General features: G+C 37.5%; 1 protein-coding gene across 4 annotated transcripts in view; it reads left to right on the forward strand.

Moving 5' to 3' along the window:
* Positions 1-20,961, forward strand: part of KCNT2 (potassium sodium-activated channel subfamily T member 2) — a 267,504-nt gene that overhangs the window by 126,437 nt on the left and 120,106 nt on the right. For 3 of the 4 annotated variants that reach the window (XM_083358890.1, XM_083358891.1, XM_083358892.1), the window contains exons 4-6: positions 12,312-12,360; positions 16,785-16,844; positions 20,872-20,946. In XM_083358890.1, the coding sequence (XP_083215016.1) occupies positions 12,312-12,360; positions 16,785-16,844; positions 20,872-20,946 (184 nt within the window). Of the gene's footprint in view, positions 1-10,765; positions 10,823-12,311; positions 12,361-16,784; positions 16,845-20,871; positions 20,947-20,961 lie in introns of all 4 variants that reach the window. The other variant, XM_083358889.1, reaches the window with a different exon arrangement.

Consider the following 20,961-nt stretch of genomic DNA (forward strand, 5'->3'; position numbering starts at 1 on the left):
AGGATGGGTGATGCAACAGGACAATGACCCAAAGCATACAAGTAATTCAACAAAAGAATGGCTTCAACAGAACAGAATACACGTTCTGGAGTGGCCCAGTCAGAGTCCTGACCTCAACCCGATTGAAATGCTGTGGCATGACCTTAAGAGAGCGATTCACACCAGACATCCCAAGAATATTGCTACACTGAAACAGTTTTGTGCAGAGGAGTGGTCCAAAATTACTCCAGATCGTTGTGCAGGTCTGATCTGCAACTACAGGAAACGCTTGGTTGAGGTTATTGCTGCCAAAGGAGGATCAACCAGTTATTAAGTCCAAAGGTTCACATACTTTTTCCATCCTGCACTGTGAATGTTTCCATTTTATCTTCAATTAAAACATGACAACAGCTAATGTTTGTGTAGTATTATTTTAAGCAGACTGTGTTTTTCTATTGTTGTGACTTACATGACATTTAGAGCGCATTTTATGGCCAATTCATGCAAAAAACCACATAATCCCATAGGGTTCACATACTTTTTCTTGCAACTGTATATACACACACACACACACACACACACACACACACACACACACACACATATATATATATGTGGATCTTTGGTTATTCTGGTTTTTCCCCGCGTAGAACTAAAGGTGTAGGGGCGACGTTTTGACGGAATCCCATCCGTCATCATCAGGCTGGTGGCTTCTGCTGCCTTCTTCTGGGAGAAGCATGTGGCTGTTTGTTCCTCTTTTTTAAACTGCCAGAGGGGGTGTGTTCTGTGGGTGGAGGTGTGCTCTGATTTGGTGGGGGAGTAAGTGTGTTCTGATTGGGTGGGAGTGTGTTTTGAATGGTGGGTGTGTTCTGATTGGGTGGGGGTGTGTTTTGAGTGGATGGGCTGGTCTCAGCTGCCAGCCTTAGACCTGAGCTGGTGAGTTGTGCTGCTTTTGTTCGGCTTCGTGTTTGTGGTGGTGCCATGTTTTTATAGTGGGTGTCAGTTTGCTTATTGTGTGGTTTGGAGGGGTTTAAAGTGGCTGATGTTGCAGCTGTAGTTAGGTTTCTGTTTTGTGGTTGTGCCTCGTTATCATTGTGGGTTCGGATTTGCTTTTTGAATGGTTGTGTGGTGGTGATGTCCTGTGGTGTTATCATGACTTTGGGTCTATCATTCTTGGTGGTTGGGACTCGTCTGTCAATCAAGGCGGGTTTCCAAATGGTTGGTAGGCGAGAGGTATCATCTCGTTTGTTTATGCTGTGGGGCGGTTTTTCTATCTCAATGGCTTCTCTGATTATTCTGTTGTTAAAATGTTCAATTTTGGCGATAGTTTTGGTTTTTTTAAAATCAATTTCATGTCCCGTGGCTTCAAAGTGTTGGACCAGTGATGAAGTTTGTTCTCCTTTTCTGAGTGAGTTTTTGTGCTCTTCAATGCGTGCACTTATTCTTCTGTTGGTCTGTCCGATGTATGTGGTGGGGCAGGTGGTGCATGGGATTTCGTATACTCCTTGGTTTTCTAAGCCAATTATGTCCTTGGGGTTTCTTAGGATGGTGGATATTTTTCTGTCTGTGTAGAATGCTGTTTTGATGTTGTGTTTTTGGAGGACCTTGCTGATTCTGTCTGTGGTCCATTTTAAGTATGGGAGGAGGGCTTTGCCATTTTCTTGTTCTCTGTCTTGGGTTTTTGTGGGTGTCTCTCTTCGGATTAAGTTGGTAATCATGTTTCTTTGGAATCCATTGGCTGTTAGTACATTAGTGAGAGTGTGTAGTTCGGTTTTTTGGTGTTGTTCATCAGCTAGGTGTTTTGTTCTGGAGATGAGTGTCTTGGCTACGGAGTTGATCTGTGCTGGGTGGTGGTGTGAGAGTGCGTTCAGATAGCGGTTTGTGTGTGTTTTTTTATGGTAGATAGTGTGTCCTAGGGAGCCGTTGGATTTCTTGTAGACTAAGACATCAAGGAAGGGAAGTTGATTGTTAGCTTCTGTTTCCATGGTGAATTGTATTTTGGGGTGTAGGCTATTGAGGTGTGTGAGGAAGTCATCCAGTTTTTCTTTGCCGTGTGGCCAGATTACGAAGGTGTCATCTACGTATCTGAGCCAGAGTTTGGGTTTGTGGTTAGATTTTTCTAGAGCGAGGGTTTCAAAGTGTTCCATGTAGAGGTTTGCGATGACAGGTGAAAGGGGTGATCCCATGGGTGCTCCTTCCATTTGTTTGTATCTTTGTCCATTGTAGATGAAGTATGTGTTAGATAGGCAGTGGTTGGTCAGATCTAGGATGTGTTTTGGGGGGTTGTATTTATTTAGGATAGCTGTCAAGGCTTCTTTGATTGGCACTTGGGTGAAGAGGGATACGACATCGAAGCTCACAAGTAGGTCACAGGGCTGTAAGTTTAGTTTACTTATGATCTCTATGAAATGGAATGAATCTTGTACGTGTGAGGTGATGGAATTTGCGTAAGGCTGTAGTTGTTTGGCAAGAAATTTGGCTAGATTTTGTAGAGGTGAGCCAATGGAGCTGACTATGGGTCTGAGTGGGGTTCCTTCTTTGTGTATCTTGGGCAGACCATAGAGCTTAGGACATCTGGATGATTTTTCTCTGGGAATGATTGTTTTCTGGATCTCTTCACTGATGGGGGTGGCTTTTATTTTGGATTTTGTGGTTTTTTCCAGGTAGGTGGTGGGATCTGTCTTGAGGAGTTTGTATGTGGAGTCTTGGAGTAGGTTGGATAATTTGGTATGGTAGTCAGATGAGTTCATTACCACCGTGGCGTTGCCTTTGTCTGCTGGCAGAATGATTATGCTGGTGTCATTTTTTAGGTTAAGTAGTGCTGTCTGTTCCTCTTTGGGTAAGTTGCTTTTGGGTGGTTTGCTGGTGCAGAGGATGTTGGTCACTTCGAGTCTGATTTTGTTGGCGTCATCAGGGTTAATTTTGGTCAGGCTGGATTCGACTCCGCATATAATGGTTTCCGTGGGAATGTGTTTCGGAGCGACTGCAAAATTAAATCCTTTAGACAGGACGTTGGTTTCGGCTTTGGTGAGAATCCTATCTGAGATATTGTGCACAGTTTGTTTCATGTGTTGCTGTGAGAGAGGAGGGGTTTGTTTCTGGCGTTCCTTTAGTCTTCAGAGTTTATTGGTGTGTGTGTCTGTTTTGTAGGCAGTCTCTGTTTCAGCTCTCCAGACAGCGATTTGTTTGAATTTGTCCCAAAGTGTGGGGTGGATCTTGTTGCTGAGTTTGAGGTGAAGTGTGAGGAGGTCTCTGTTGATTCGGTCCAGGAGGAATCTTTTTGTGTGGAGTTCATTTCTGATTAGGGCCAGTTCAGTTCTTATCAGGATGCGTTTGATGGCTGCAGAGTTGGAGTGGAATTTCAATTGGAAGGATGTGGGGATTAAATTTTGATCTCGGCAATGATAATGAGGCACAACCACAAAACAGAAACCTAACTACAGCTGCAACATCAGCCACTTTAAACCCCTCCAAACCACACAATAAGCAAACTGACACCCACTATAAAAACATGGCACCACCACAAACACGAAGCCGAACAAAAGCAGCACAACTCACCAGCTCAGGTCTAAGGCTGGCAGCTGAGACCAGCCCATCCACTCAAAACACACCCCCACCCAATCAGAACACACCCACCATTCAAAACACACTCCCACCCAATCAGAACACACTTACTCCCCCACCCAATCAGAGCACACCTCCACCCACAGAACACACCCCCTCTGGCAGTTTAAAAAAGAGGAACAAACAGCCACATGCTTCTCCCAGAAGAAGGAAGCAGAAGCCACCAGCCTGATGATGACGGATGGGATTCCGTCGAAACGTCGGCCCTACACCTTTAGTTCTACGTGGGGAAAAACCCGAATAACCAAAGATCCACATACGAACACCCGCGAAAACCTCAGAAAACATATATATATATATATATATATATATATATATATATATATATATATATATATATATATATATATATATATATATATATATATCCACAAATATTAACAACAATGGAGCCATCTCTTGGGGCCTCCAGGTCTGATGACATAGCCAAATCTTGAAGGACTTGAAAAAGGTTAATAGCCTGACCACAGTGTGTGTGTGGGGGGGATGATGTTCCATATGTCAAATTCCATGGGAGAGAAGACCCATTTCTGGGTTCCCAAAGATGTAGCTCTTTTATAAACTGGACCTGCAACATAATTTTCTGCCTCATGTGATAGGCCAGGAAGATGTAATCAATAAGAGGCGGTCCCTTTGTCATGAATATCTTATCAGATCCTCCATTTCTTAACTAGAGAGGCAGTGATAGAGCTTGGCCTGTGTCAGATCTTTATCATTATAACAGTTTAGTTGTGGAAACTTTGGCACTTTCCCCTTTGACTCAATTCAAAAGTATTGTTTTTTGTGCTGTCTGTTGATACTGTTCTTCTCTGGTTTTCCTGTGCCCATTTGCCACAAGTTCCTTCAAACATTGGTTTGGGTTTTTAGGACTGTTTCCTATCCTTCTCTATGCCACATTTTGCATGTGTTTTGGAAAATGCTTTGCTATCCCTATTTCACAGCCAAAGATATTCTAGACCAGGGGTAGGCAACCTCGGCTCTTTTATGACTCATGGATTTCAACTCCCAGAATTCCTGAGTCAGCTGAGTTAAAGTCCAGCTGACTCAGCTAAGTTGAAGTCCAGCTGACTCAGGAATCCTGGGAGTTGAAGTCCATGAGTAATAAAAGAGCCGAGGTTGCCTACCCCTGTTCTAGACCTAGGCTCTCATCTCTCTGAAAGAAGACAACTGATTTTAATATTTTTTTGAAAATTTTGAAAACCTGTTTTTTTCAGTAAGGAATGTAATGGAAGAAGTTGAAGCTAGGCAATATTGTAAAATGTGATCTTTAGTAGCTCCATAGCCAACAAGCTTTCAAATTGCCTTGTTGAAAGACTTATATTTATTTCAATTATTGTTTAGTTGTTTTTCCAGGATATAGGGCTTCATTAACTGGTTTTGTTATTTTAGTGATTATGAGATTATGTGTTTACTTTATTTGGCTGTTGTTTCTTTGCATTTTTTATGTAAATATGTGTAACTATTAGCTGTCCCTCACATTCTGGTACTTTATGTATTTTTAATTGATTATTATGTGTCTTGTTGATATTGCAGCTATTATTGCTGCCATTAATATTATTTAGCAGACTTACCTAATTTTGTTTTATTAAGGGGGGATTTTGCATGTGGTATGTACAAGTGTGTTCAAGCCGATAAAATAAATACAGTGTGCTTGTTTTTTTTAATTTTAAAAGCAAAGAAGTTTTAACTTTTTCAACTACATAAAAAGTACGTGAATTACGTTTTAACTAACAAAGTAAAAATGTTGATTTTCAAGTATCTAAAGCCAGCAGCCAACTGACCTGTCTAAAAGCCTTCATAGATTGGACAAACTTGGTGCTCACAGAAAGTCAGTATTTGCAGGAGAATTTTGCAATATGCCAGTTGTATATGCCTTAATCCAAATTCAACTAAAACAGTTCACTTCAAAGCACTATCCTGCTTTAAATCTCTCTGCATAAGCCTGCATAAGAGACCAATTCTGTGATGTCTTAAGCTCCACAGGAGATACATTTTCTTTGAAAGTTTAGCTTAATTTTTTTCATGAAAACTAGCTTTGTTAGATATGAACACAGCATTGCTTCAAATCACCTATTCTAAAGAAGGGAATTTCCAATGATTTACTTCAAATCCCACTCTTTGGCTTTTTATTTTTAAATGACAAGCTAATATTCACATGAAAGAAAACTAAAGGTTGCTGAAGGAGAAGCAAAAGAGCATCCAAGGTCATTGCTATGATTGAATTCATTCAAGCTTGTTTATGTATTGCTAAACCATGGCTTTGCATTCACTTTGACTAAATACAACAGTAAACAGGCTAACAGGCTCTCAACTCTGCTTGCCCGAGATTGTGTTTTCAGGATTGCATAATGAGTAGATTGCAAAAAGTGCTATTGAAACCAATGGTGCTTATGTAAATGCCCCAAAGGTTTTTCAGCTAGACCACAACTTACAAGCACAATTAACCCCAACATTTCTGTTGCTATATAAGACAAGTGAGCTTTGCCCCATTTTACGACCAATTTTGCCATATTTGTTAAGAGAATCACTGCAGTTGTTAAGTGAATCACACAGTCGTTAAGTGTGATTCCCATTGACTTTGCTTGTCAGAAGTGGGCTAGTGGGTTACAAATAGTGATCACATGGCCTGGGACACTGCACCTGTCATAAATACATGCCAGTTGCCAAGCAGCCAAATTTTGATCATGTGACCATGAGGATGCCACAATGATTATAAGTGTGAAAATGGTTATGTCATTTTTTTCCAGTGACATTTTAAGTTTGAGTGGTCACTAAATGAATGGTTGTCAGTCAGAATAATAGAATAACAGAGTTGGAAGGGACCTTGAAGGTCTTCTAGTCCAACCTCCCATACCATTCCAGACAAATGAGTGTCCAGTCTCTTTTTAAAAGCCTCCAGTGATGGCAATCCATTCCAATGGTTTATTGTTCTCACTGTAAGAAAATTTCCTTAGTTCTAGGTTGCTTATTTCCTTGATTAGTTTTCATCTATTGCTTTTTGTCCTGCCCTATGTGAAAAGAAGAACTAGGAATGACATGACAGCTGTGTTCAAATATTTGAGGTGCTGCCACAAAGAAAAACGGGTCACGTTATTTTCCAAAGCACCTGCCCTCAGCTGCTTTGGAAAATAACATGACCCCCTTTTCTTTGTGTGAACCCCTCAAATATTTGAACACAGCTGTCATATCACTCCTAGTTCTTCTTTTCACTAGACTAGACATATCGAATTCCTTCAGCCGTTCTTCATACGTTTTAATCCCCAGCTTCCTAATCATCTTCGTTGGTCTTCTCTGTATTCTTTCCAGAGACTAAACATCTTTTTTATATTGGATGCACTATTCTAAGTGTGGTCTTACCAAGTGTGGTCATATAAAGCGGTACTAAATCTACTATATAATATACACTTATGCACCTGCTAAGTATAGCAACATAATTGCATTTTCTATAAAAATCTTGTGTGTTTTCTTTCCTTCCCTGCGCAATTATTTGTTCCAGTAACTTGCTCCTCCACCTTTCTATTCTTTCCTTCCCTTCATCCTTCACAAGTATGTTTGAGTGTGCATGTGCATATATCTAAGAAATAATGGTTTGCATTATTGTTAAATGCAGTTGGGGAGCATTTATTTAATTTATTGAAACGAGGTGCTTTTTATTCACTAGTTATTTATTCAATTAAAAATAATTAATTCCCCCCACCAGTCCTTGTTTTATTCTTGGAATGTAGTTTCAGAATTCAGACATAGCCAAAGACAGTTCTGTATGCATGTCTGTCTTAAGGGATTTGTGATGCCTTTTTATTGACAATCTCATTCAGTACTTATTTATTCAATTAAAATTAATTGGATTTTAGTCTTGTCCTTTTATCTTTGGAAGGTAGCTGTGAAACAGGGTGCATAGACATATGCAAACATACAGTTGTGTATGCAAGTCTGTCTTGGGCATACCTTATAGTATTGGGAAGAAAAAATACTTTTAGGATTGGCTTCAGATAAAGTTCACAGCGTTAGCTTGATTTTGTGAAGAAATTAGGCATTGCATAGATACTTTGTGCAGTTTATCATTTCATAGATAATCTCCCTTCCCTTCTTTTCCTTTTTAATGGTTTTGCCTTAGTTTTCATTATATTTCAAGCAGATATAGTATACAGGAAACTTTATTAAATTTTAGAAATTTACCACTTCAATCACTTTCATGAAGTTCAGTTTAAATATTCTCAGGCATCTAACTATAGTTCTCTTTCCTCTTGATCATATAATTATAACAGACCAATAAAAACATCATTTGTACATTTTATTCTGTAGAATTTCTTTAAAAGTTGCAATGATTTTAAAGAAAAAGGTAGCTATAATAAATGAAGTCTGATATTTGTTTCTCATAATTATTGTATTTCCTAGGAATCATATATCTTCAAAGAATGCCAGAGCTGTTTATTTTAATGGCTGGAATATAAAATGCACTGTTTATAAACTAACAATACTGAAGGAATTATTTCAAAATTGACAGTTACATCCATGTTGAATCTCATCTCTTGGTGGAGAACAACCAAATAGGTGACATATTGGTAGATGCACATAAATCTAATAAATAAAAAATAATGAATAAAATAATGGAAAACTAGGAGATTGCTGCAAACTAGTGTGGTATGAACAAATCTTCCCTTTACTAGATATCTTGGCAGTTCCCAGGGATATCATTATTATTCCTGTGTATAGCTGTGCTATTTTCTAGGTTAACTGAAAAATCTGTAACATTTAAATATGGGATTGGCACATATATAGCTTTTAATTTTCAACTATTTCTAATTCATATATTTTACCAATGTAAAAGTTATAAAGTCAGGAGGATAATATATGTTTAGCTCACTATACGTCCCCGAAATTACTACTAATTATATCTTTGTTTTGGTATTAATATTTTTATATATGTGATTGGCACCCAAAAGGAAGATCCAAACATACTGTAGTCCAAAACATAAGTAGTTTGTAGATAATAATTATATAGGATTCTTCTCTATAATCAGGAACCATACTGAATTAAATCCTAGACTTAGAAGACTTAGTAATTACAGTTGTTCTTTTGTATTTGTCTGTTTTCTTTTTGTTGTTTTATCTTAGGCCTCTGTTAATTTGAAAAAAAAGTTCAGATTCTGTGCCCCCTAGCTCCATTTTTATTAAAGAGGGTTTTTTTCTTTTGAGAAACAATGATTTTTAACAAAATTGCATTTATGCATTTTAATACATTATCCCTGTAGGTGCCATTAATATTTCATTTGAATTTGTTTGAAAGGCATTCTTTACCCCTAATTTTAAAATCCAGCAAAGGCGATTATAAAGGTGGAAAAATAGGAAAACAAGTCCTGGAGCAGCTATGCTTTTGGCAGCCCACGGCTTTGGTGACTTTCCCCTTGTCATGATTCTTGTCAAAGAAAGCAGTTGATTTGAATTTTCTTTTGTGTGCGAATGTTTATTGAAGGATTTTGCATATCCCTGTATTATTCTGTTACTACTTTTAAAAGAGGCTACTAATAAATTTGACAATGTTTATTTTTCTAATCAGCAAGCATATTGGTTGGTTCCATACCTAGGAAATGCATTTTTGTACAAAATGTCCTAAACAATATTTATTCCAAAAGATACGCTGAATTGAATGGGGATGACTTTAATATACTGAGTCTTTGGATTTTTTTATAACATCAGAATATTATTATGATTAATATAGACATTTTCCTCAACTGGAAGAATAATTACGGCTTGGGATTCTTTGCTTTAGTAAAGTGGATTAAATTTAAGACTGAAAAAGAATATTAAGTTTCAGATGCTAGATTTTAGATATCATGGCCTCAGCCTCCTCTTCCTTTATTATTTCCTATACTTTTAAGCACTTTGGTCGTAATTCCAAACTTGTGCAATTATTATCCCAGAGCAACTTTGTTTGCTTAAACGGAAAGTGGGTTCTCATTACAACTTCTCTCTAAACCTATTTGTTGCACCACTCATTTCCAGCATAATTGAATATATATCTATCTAATCTATTTATAGGACATTGCCAAATATAATGTACAAAAAGCAGAGACCAGAAGTTTTCTTAGTACATTTTTTTAAAAAAAGAATGTTAACCAATTGCTTATCATTTTATTTATATAGGAGTGGTGAATAATTTAAATTAGTTACTAATAGAAGTCTATAGAGTTATATTGTAAATCAATTGGTATTTCTCAATTAACATGTTTATCAAATGAATTCCTAATTGTCCATGAAGACAATGGGGTTTTAAATAATTTACATAGACAGACAGACAGATAGGCAGGCAGGCAGGCAGGCAGGCAGGCAAATATAGACTTCATTATATACTCTGTGTGTGTATAAATGTATATGGTATATATACATACAGTATATATACATACAGTATTTATATATGATGTGTATGTGTGAGTTCCAGAAATCCCTCTGTACCTTGGTCCCCTTCAGAACCATCAGTTATCTCAATATGAAAGAAATCATACTTAGTCACCATACTGGATTTAGGGTTGCTTTGTTACACCATATTATTTTCTTAAATTGAATTGAATCAACTTTGCTAGCAGAAGAACACCTTTCATTAAATCTGTAGGCATCCAGTACAATTTACAATGATACTGAACAAATCATGATGTCATGCAAATGATATTTCTGTAATAATGCTAATTACAGAATTTGTGATATTTGTGCATGATATCCTGTGCCACACCCCTCCCTTTCACTTCCATGAATATATTTCCATAATTTTCAGCCAGCAAAAATCTTCATGGCAACTCCTTTGAAATAGGACTGTTTTTATTATTTGTTTTGATTTTGGTATATTAAAAAATAAAATTAAGCAAGGATATATATTATGTTGCATAAATGTTATTTGGTTCTGTGTTCTAAATAACATGTTAACATCTTAAAATGTTACTTTAAAATACAATATATTTGATAATACATTTCTTCAATAACCCAGCAACCCTCACTTACAATTTGTCATCTTTCATTTTTAACCTGTATGATATTTTACAACCCTTTCAAAATATTATTATAACAAACTAATGATTTTGTCTGGCTTTCTTTTTTTCATAACATATTTCGTTATGATATTATGCTATTTTCTAAATGAAAATGGATTTTACATTTGGATGTCTGCTAGCAAGGAATTAAACCAGGGATGCTCCAGTCGAAACAACATTTCTGCAGAGATAGATTGGTAAGTTTAAGGATGTATTTATAGCAGGAAATCAATGTTTTTAACTCAAATTATTAGGTTCTATTACTAAATAATGTAGTTATTGATATTATCAGGAGCTGTCCTTTGTGCAAAATAGATAGTTAGCTGATTGTAGTTACCCTGAATGAACTCAAGCATGATGCTGATAAGAAGAAGGTTTTTGAAATAAACTTAAGTAATTTGAATTTAGAATTTACAAATATTTTAATAATAATATGAAATCACTCTGGATTCTATATCAGGAAGGAAATTTCATTTTGATTAGTCAAACTGAAATGCTTAACAGGTTATACATTGTCTGTTTACAACAGACATGTCAAACACAAGGCCCGGGGGCTGGATCCGGCCCGCAAAGTGGTTTCATGCGGCCCGCAAAGCCATCCTGGAAACAGTGAGGGAACGGCCCCCACTGCCTTGGCCCTGGCCCAGAGACCCTCCTTCTGCCAGAGACCCTCAGATCCGTCCCACTCCTGCCCAGGCCCCCATAGGCACCCTTGATGCGAATGATGTAGAGCTGGCCATACGCACTCTAGCCACGCCCACCCAGTAGGCCACGCCCACCCAGGCCATACCCACCCGGCCCCTTGAAGGCAACTGCAATGCTGATGCGGCCCTCAATGAAATTGAATTTGACACCCCTGGTTTACAAGATAAACTGCAGCAAAACCTACCCTGCTCTCTCCTCTCTGTTTTAAGGGCCTATTAGACACTGACATTTTTAAAAAGAAAATAAAAAATAATACTGACCATCAAGAGAACAAAGCAATTAAATAAACTCTTCCATTGTTCAGTAATGTACTATGCATTATTCTAATGCAATTATTTCAACACAATAGAAACTATTCCTTAAATTTTCCTTGACTTATATAAATTTGACTGTGCAGTGTTTCATCGAGAAAAATTGCTAAGAACATGGAAAAAAGTATGAATTTGTATTGCAGCTATAAAATATTGTGCTGTCCCCTGATTTGAAGAAGCCATGGTTGACTTCAGTTTTGAAAGCAAAGACAAAAACATAGCTACTACTTGCACAATACAAACACACACACACACACACACACACACACACACACACACACACAATCCCCATTGGTGGGGGGACACTATTATTTTGGCCCAAGATAAGAATTGCTCCTAGCCATTCTATTCTGTGCTTACCATTCAAATAGTAATGTATGAAGAAAAGAAATTAGTTCCATAGAAAGACAAACTAGTCACTTATGACATTTGATGTGATTGCAGCATTTGATAGGAACGTGGCCAGTGGATTAGCTCATACATTATCTGGTACATCTAATCAGTTTCTTAACTCCCTCCCTTCTCTCATAAATTGAAATATTTTGAATTCATGAAAATAATTTAAGGAAAATAAAGAGAATAGATAGTCCAGATAAGATTTTTTTCTCTTCCCACATAAAAACATAAATTAAACTGGAAATTCATTCCCTTTATTGCTGTAATTTTTCAGGTCACTTATTATTTGGGTGAATCGAAGCGTACCTTTGTGGGGTTTACAGGTAATGTATACTTTCATTTTTATAGATTGTACATATGTTTAATAATGTTTTAGAATAAAAGATGGGTACTTATTAACAGAATGGCAAATTAGTGAGGGCAAAGGTCTTTCTACAAATATTATATATTCCATACATCAAAATTGCAGGTATCAGACTTAATCTTTTATCTTGATCTTCCTTTATACTTACTATTTGAAGACCATTTGGCTCACTTTCAAGGTACTTGGATTTTTATAATTAAGAATTTTGGGATTATGTTGGTTGGCATTCAGGATTTTCCTGTTACTTGTTCAGAGATGACGAAAGAGGAAAGTTCTATTGTGTTACTAAGTCACAATAGAAGTCTTAATACAGTGATGGTGAATCTTTTAGAGACTGAGTGCCCAAACTGCAACCCAAAACCCACTTATGTATCGTCGGGTGCTGGGTGGGTGTGGCCCATTGTGTGGGCATGGCCCATTGTGTGGGCATGGCTACGGTGGTAATGGCAGACTGGGTGGGACTAAAAAGTTCAATCAATCAATTCCAACTTTGCAAGATCTTTTTTTCCCATTAGAAGTTGAACCTCTTTTTTTGCACACAGTGGTGGAGGCCAAAAGCAAAAAGGTTTTATAAAACCCAGCTGAAAGGCTAGGACTGGGCCGATGGTGTGCATGCCCACAGAGAGGGCTCTGCGTGCCCCCTTGGCACCCGTGCCATAAGTTCGCCACCATGAATACAAGAGATGATACAAGAGATATCTGGAGGCAGATGTGTAATTGCTATTTCTTGCAACTTTTATATCCTGAAAGTAATATTTAGTTAATCTGTAGAGCTAATTACAAAAAATGCACTGATAATATTACCTAATATGGTAATGAACTTCAGTGAGCACCAAGAACTCCACAATTACAAAAGAACTACAATCTGGATGGTATCAGTAAATAAAAAGGTAAAGGTAAAGGTTCCCCTGCACATGCGTGCTAGTTGTTTCCGACTCTAGGGGCCGGTGCTCATCTCCGTTTCAAAGCCGAAGAGCCAGCGCTTGTCCGAGGACGTCTCCGTGGTCATGTGGCCGGCATGACTAGATGCCAAAGGCGCACAGAACGCTGTTACCTTCCCACCATAGTGGTCCCTATTTTTCTACTTGCATTTTTACGTGCTTTCGAACTGCTAGGTTGGCAGAAGCTGGGACGAGTAACAGGCGCTCACTCTGTTACATGGCACTCGGGATTTGACCTGCCAAACTGCCGACCTTCTGATCAACAAGCTCAGCGTCCTGAGCCACCCCGTCCCGATATCAGTAAATAGAAATAGGCTAGATCAGAAATAAAAATAGGCTAGATCAGATCTAGGCTATTTTAGTGCAGCACTTTGATGTCGCAGTGGCCAACCAGATACTTGAGTAGAGTTCAAAGAAGGAGGGGGAGATTTACAATACTTGCACTGTTGTTCCCTTGCCACTGTTATTTGGTGGCTTACCATCCCAAACCCAGGTAATACTGCATAATCTATAATCTTTGCAGATCTATTCTCTCTGAACTGATAAGCATGGAAACAAACCAAGCCATCCTCCTGTTTTGTAACATGGAACTCCAGAGATTAATTATGGGTAGTGTGGGAAAATGTGTTTGCTTGTGGCTGATGTATTAAATTTAAAACTTTAAACAGCTTCATTAAATAATTTCTGTCCTGATTTTTCAGAAAAATCTCTGTCCATTTTCTGTATATCATGCTTAATTTTCTGAACTGAAAACTGAACTCTGAACTCTGTATTTTCCATTTAGTTGCCCACTTATCCTGTTTAAATTACCTTTCTGTAGCTCTTCACTTTCATTACCATTATCATCAACTTGAATAGTGTAGTATCATCTGCAAATTTAGGCAGCACAGTGTGCTTAACCTAAGTCATTATAATTTATGAATAAATTAAGAAGCTCCAGTGTAAGCAGAGATCTCTGTGGTACTCCACTTCTTATTTCCTTCCATTGCGAAAATTGCTCATTTATCCCCATGCTTCATGTTCCCCCCCCCACTCAGTTAACAATCTGTAAAGAACAATGCCTCTTATCCCTTGACCACTAAGTTTTTTGTCAGAAGCTTTTTCAAAATCCAACTATACAGTGTTGATTATGTCATCTCCATCATTTGCCTGTTATCACTTGTAAAGAACTTTAGAAGGTAGATTTACTATTGCATCATCAGTACTAATTTTACTTCAAGGCTTGTTTCTTTGACTGCTAATTATTTTTTCTTCCCCATTTCCACCACTTAGATGTATTAGTGTATTTTGTGCAGTCTGTGGAATTGTACAGTGCTGCTTAATGGCCCTTCAAAAGGATCTGGGAAGAAAGTGTTTTCTCCCACTTCCCCCACCTTCCTTATCTAACCTGTTTACTTGAATTTATATTTCTGAAATTGCTGCTGTATCAGCTTTGGAATGTTGACTTTATATATTTACTATTTTCCCCCTTAGAGTTTCTTTTGTTTGTCCCCCTGTATCACAGTTGTGAGACTGGTGGCAATGTAAATTGATATAATAACATAATAAGAAATAACTGCTGCCAATTTGTGAATTAATAACAATAATTCCTTTATTTGGTACCCCTTTGCCCTATGCCTGAGCACATTTGGAATGGAAAGGTTCTTCCTACCACAGCATGTAGACATGCTTGACGAGGTAGTAGCACTAATGAATTTCCTTCTCCTTCTAAGGTTAAGGGAAATTCTTCAAGTCTTATTCTTCTATTCTTTCACTTCTTTTCTAGCACATTAAGATAGCAATGCAGGAACAGCCCTGCTGAACAATGGAGTACATCCTCTTGATTGGATAGTAATAATAGTTTCTATAGCTGACATGACTTCTTATCTTTGAAACTATTGGTGCAGAACACATTGCCCATAATAAATTTCACGTGCAACTGCAAGAACCCTCTAAATAATTAACAGTGAAGCTGAGATGCTTAGAACTGAGTGGCTTGGTGGCCTAGTGGTGAAAACACTAACTTCCTCCTTGGAAGGTTGAAATTTCATCCTAGGTAGTGGCAGATGTTTCTCTCCTAGGGTACAAAGAAAAAATATCTGCTGCGAACTCCATGTGGCATCAGGAAGGGCATCTGGCCATCCAGTCACCCCAACTGTATTCCAAATTAAGGGATTACAGGATCGTAAAAAAGGAGTTGAGATGCTTAGAATTCTGAAGACTTTTTCACCAAAATGAAGCATGCAAATTGCAGCATCTAATTCACTTCAGCTAGAATTAGTGTTACTTATTTGGAGCCATTTCAACATTTTTGCTATCTTGCTGATGTTTTTCTATACCTTCACAACTTGTAATATCTGTGCTAAATCTTGATTATGGTTTTTGTTCTGAGTTCTGGTCATTCATTAACTTGGGATGGCAGTTTAAAATTAGAGATATTCATGCTAATCTTTTATTTCGAATTCCATATTCAGTAATGACATGTTTCTGGAAGTACCAGTTCATAGAGGATTGGGTAGCTAAGCAGTTATTTCAAGCCATTTGTTTGGTTTTTAATACCAGATTTGAAAATAATTGGGGCTGAGCTAATTTGAAGTGACGTAATAAAACTCTTTTAGAACATGTATTTTAAGAGTCAAATTTATTCAGGAATCAGGGTATTAGCTTGTATGATGTGACTTGGCATTTATAATGATCTTGTAAATATAAAGGAATGCTACTCTGCAGCTACTATTAATTTCAGTATGATACCTGTAAAAGCTGAATACTTTCCAAAGAAGTGAATGGATTCTGTGAAGCAATAGTATTTTTGCAAATGGCCGAGGAAATGGATGAAATACAATTCTGTCAATTCTGTGTATGACGTTAATACTACTGATTCTCTGTAAAGTTGCCTTCAGTTCATGTTAATTGTCTATTGTATAAAAATGAGGAAAAGCTTTGGACACCCGTGTTAAATAGCAGTGGGAAGCTATAATGTTCATACTATGTTTCTGGCAAGCCAGAGGTATTGAGTTGGTCAGTACTGGAAAAAGAATACAGAAATAAATCAAATTGAAGACAAAATCATTCTTATTCTGATATGGCAAGACACTTTTCTGTTCACTGGCTTATTGTACGGATCAATACTTAGTCTTCACAAATTAGCTGTTGCTGAATGATTAATGTCTACAATGCTGGGGAAAAATAGATAATGTTTACATGTATCTTGGTCAATGAACAGAAAAAATAGAACATACAAAACACTATTGGTTTGGATAGTCAAAATGCAAAGACATTTATCATCTGAATTATACAATGAAGCACAAATTAATAAATTGAAGGATTTTAAAAATTTGAAGATTACATTCTGTGCTTGTTGTTCACCTAATTGTTACTACTTTTGAGTCCTACTGCACATATATTTTTTTGCTTGCTTAGTCCTCAGAAATTGCTGAATTTCTCATGCATGTTATTCCTCTAGGTATCAGTGGCTTTAATAAGTCTGTTGGAAACTATGCTACTGAGCTATCTCAGTTACAAAGTAAGTACTTATTGTTATATTCTTCCAGGGCCAAATTACATTGTGATCCATTCCCTTGCAGGGTGATACTGTAGGCATAGATAAAGATAAAGATAAAGATAGCAGTAGAATTAGTCTTCAAGTATAATATTTAGATAATAGCAGAATTGTCTACTTTTAAAATCTGATGCAATAAAAACCCTAGCAATTAAATAAATGTACATCCTAATAAATCTCTCTCTTTCTCTGCCTCCCTCCCTCTTCCTCCATCCTTCCCTCTTTCTTCAAGTAGTATACACATTCCTTTATTCCTTTATTCCTTCCTAAATATTTATTCAGAAACTAATATTGGTATTTATTAATTGTTTTTGCTTTGTTATGCACAACCCACATTTAGTTGTGTGATAAGATGGGTGGCTATATAACTGGACTGACTAACTAACTAACTAACTAAATAAATAAGATTTTAGTTGATGGTAGCACTTCTTCAAGCAAATTTCTGCCTGCTGCTGTGACTATGTTTTGAGATGCAGTATCTTAATATCAGGAAAAAGAATGCAAAAACTATATAATTCTGTTACACTCATGTTGTTAGAAATTAAAATATAGTGTTACTGTATTGATCAAATTTGACATGTAAATGTAACTGAATATTTATTACTCTGAATGAGTTTGTGATATATTTTTGTAGTAAAGTTTCTGATATTTTAAATATTAGGAAGCATTTTATATTTCTAATAGTGACTGATAAAAATGGGAATCTTAGAAAAAGCATGAATTATCTGCGCTTCTTATATTCAAATTGAATTAATATTTTTTTGAATTTGTTTTGCTAATGCTATACAACTAACTGAAATTGTGTTTTCACATACACATTGCCACTTTTGAGTGCAACATAAATATATTGATTATCTACACACATACATAAATATATACATGAAATATAGAGGTATACACACACACACATACATGAACAAACTCATGCCATAGACATTTACTATATATGTAGATATTAGGAAATAGACATTTCTAGAGAATAGTAAGCTAAGCTAGACAGAAGATAGAGCTGGTTGGTTTACATCTAGTCCAACAAGACACAAGTACAGCTCCTTCTTCTAAAAAGAATTTGCTGTATAGAATTCATATATTCTGTTTTGCCTAATACATTTCTCAGTGAACTCTATTTAAATATATGTATCTCCCATGATGAATTATGGCTGTTGTTGTTAGCTGCAAAGTCATGTCCGACCCATCGTGACCCCATGGACAATGTTCCTCCAGGCCTTCCTGTCCTCTACCATCTTCTGGAGTCCGTTTAAGCTCATGCCTACTGCTTCAGTGACTCCATCCAACCACCTCATTCTCTGTCGTCCCCTTCTTCTATTGCCCTCAATCTTTCCCAGCATTAGGCTCTTCTCCAGTAGTCCTTCCTTTTCATTAGGTGGCCAAAGTATTTGAGTTTCAACTTCAGGATCTGGCCTTCTAAAGAGCAGTCAGGGCTGATCTCCTCTAGGACTAACCAGTTTGATCGCCTTGCAGTCCAAGGGAGTTGCAGGAGTCTTCTCCAGCACCATAGTTCAAAGGCCTCAATTCTTTGGCACTCAGCCTTTCTTATGGTTCAAATTTCACTGCCATACATTGCAACTGGAAATGTATGACTATATGCAGTTTGGTTGACAAGGTGATGTGTCTGCTTTTTAGTGTGCTGTCTAGATTTGCCATGGCTTTCCTCCCCAGGAGCAAGCGTCTTTTAATTTCTTGGTTGCAGTCCCTGTCTGCGGTGATCTTGGAGCCCAGGAAAATAAAATCTGTCAGTACCTCCATTTCTTCCCCATCTTTTTGCCAGGAATTGAGAGTGCCGGATGCCATGATCTTGGTTTTCTTAATGTTAAGTTTCAACCCAAGTTTTGCACTCTCCTTCTTCACCCGCAACAAGAGGCTCTTCTTGACTTTCTGCCATTAGAGTGGTATCATCTGCATATCTTAGGTTGTTGATATTTGTCCCGTCAATCTTAATTCCAACTTTTGATTCATCTAGCCCTGCCGTTCTCATGGTGTGCTCTGCATATAAGTTAAACAGGCAGGGCAACAGTATACAGCCTTGCTGGACTCCTTTCCCAATTTTGAAACAATCAGTGGTTCCGTGTCCAGTTCTCACTGTTGCTTCTTGACCCACATATAGGTTTCTTAAGAGACAAATAAGATGATCTGGTAGTCCCATCTCTTTAAGAACTTGCCACAGTTTGTTGTGATCCACAGAATCAAAGGCTTTAGCATAGTCAGTGAAGCAGAAGTAGATGTTCTTCTGGAACTCCCTAGCTTTCTCCATGATCCAGCATATGTTGGCAATTTGATCTCTAGTTCCTCTGTCTGTTCGAAATCCTACCTGTACTTCTGGTAGTTTTCAATCCACATACTGCTGGAGTCTAGCTTGTAGGATTTTAAGCATAACTTTACTAGCATGTGAAATTAGTGCAATGGTGTGATAATTTGAACATTCTTTGGCACTGCCTTTCTTTGGAATTGGAATGTAAACTGATTTTTTCCAATCCTGTGGCCACTGTTGAGTTTTTGAAATTTGCTGGCAAATTGAGTGTAGCACTTTTACTGCATTGTTTTTTAAGATTTTGAATAGCTCAGCTGGAATACCGTCAACCTCCACTAGCTTTGTTGTTGCTCAGTTTTTCTAAGGCCCACTTTACTTCACACTCTAAGATGTTTGGCTCGAGGTCAGTGACCACCTCATTGTGGTTATCAGGGATGTTAAGCTCATTCTTGTATAGTTCTTCTGTGTAATTTTGCCACCTCTTCTAAATATCTTCTGCCTCTCTTAGGTCCCTGCCATTTTGGTCCTTTATCATGCCCATTTTTGCATGAAACGTTCCCTTCATCTCTCCAATTTTCTTGAAGAGATCTCTGGTCCTCCCTATTCTATTGTTTTCTTCTATTTCTTTGCACTGTTAATTTAAGAAGGCATTCTTATCTCTTCTAGCTATTCTCTGGAATTCTGCATTCATTTGGGGATATCTTTCTTTTTCTCCCTTTGCCTTTCGCTTCCCTCCTTTCCTCAGCTATTTGCAAAGCTTCCTCAGACAGCCATTTTGCTTTCTTGCATTTCTTTTTCTTTGGGATGTTTTTAGTTGCTACCTCTTGTACAATGTTGCGAACCTCTGTTCATAGTCAGGCACTCTGTGTATCAGATCTAATTCCTTAAATCTATTTGTCACCTCTACTATATATTCAACAGGGATATGATTTAATTCATACCTGAGTGGCCTAGTGCTTTTCCCTACTTTCTTCAGTTTAAGCCTAAACTTTGCAATGAGAAGCTCATGGTCTGAGCCACAGTCAGCTCCTGGTCTTGTTTTTACTGACTGTATAGAGCTTCTCCATCTTTGGCTGCAGAGCACATAGTCAGTCTGATTTCTGTGTTTACCCTCTGGTGATGTCCATGTGTAGAGCCGTCTCTTGGGTTGTTGGAAAAGAGTGTTTGCTATAACCATTGTATTCTCTTGAAAAAATTCTATCAGCCTGTGCCCAGCTTCATTTTGTACTCCCAAGTCCAAACTTGTCTGTTATTCCCGTTATCTTTTGGCTTCCTACTTTAGCATTCCAATCCCCCATGATGATAAGGACATCATTTTTGGGTGTTAGTTCTATAAGGTGCTGTAGGGCTTCATAGAACCTGTCAATTTCATCCTCTTCAGCACTGGTGGTTGGGGCATAGACTTGGACTACTGTGATATTGAATGGTTTGCCTTGGATTCGAACTGAGATCATTCTGTCATTTTGGGGATTGTATCCCAGTATTGCTTTTCCTACTCTTTTATTGACTATGAAGGCTACTCCATTTCTTCTGAGGGATTCTTGTCCGCAGTAGTATACCTGATAGTCATCTGAATTAAATTCACCCATTCCTATCCATTTTAGTTCACTGATTACTAAGATGTCAATGTTCAGTCTTGTCATCTGAATTATGGTATTAATATGGAAAAAATCACTGCTGGCTGTTAGTGTTGCATTTTATTTTTTCTTGATTTTTTAAAAGGGAAACATATGGGAACAAGTTGTACGTGTTCCTTTTCTGCTGGAAATCATCAATGCTATTCCTTTCATCATTACAGTAAGTTTGTGTCTA

Source organism: Vipera ursinii (genome assembly GCF_947247035.1).
Source record: "Vipera ursinii genome assembly, chromosome: 3".
NCBI classification, from domain to species: domain Eukaryota; kingdom Metazoa; phylum Chordata; class Lepidosauria; order Squamata; family Viperidae; genus Vipera; species Vipera ursinii.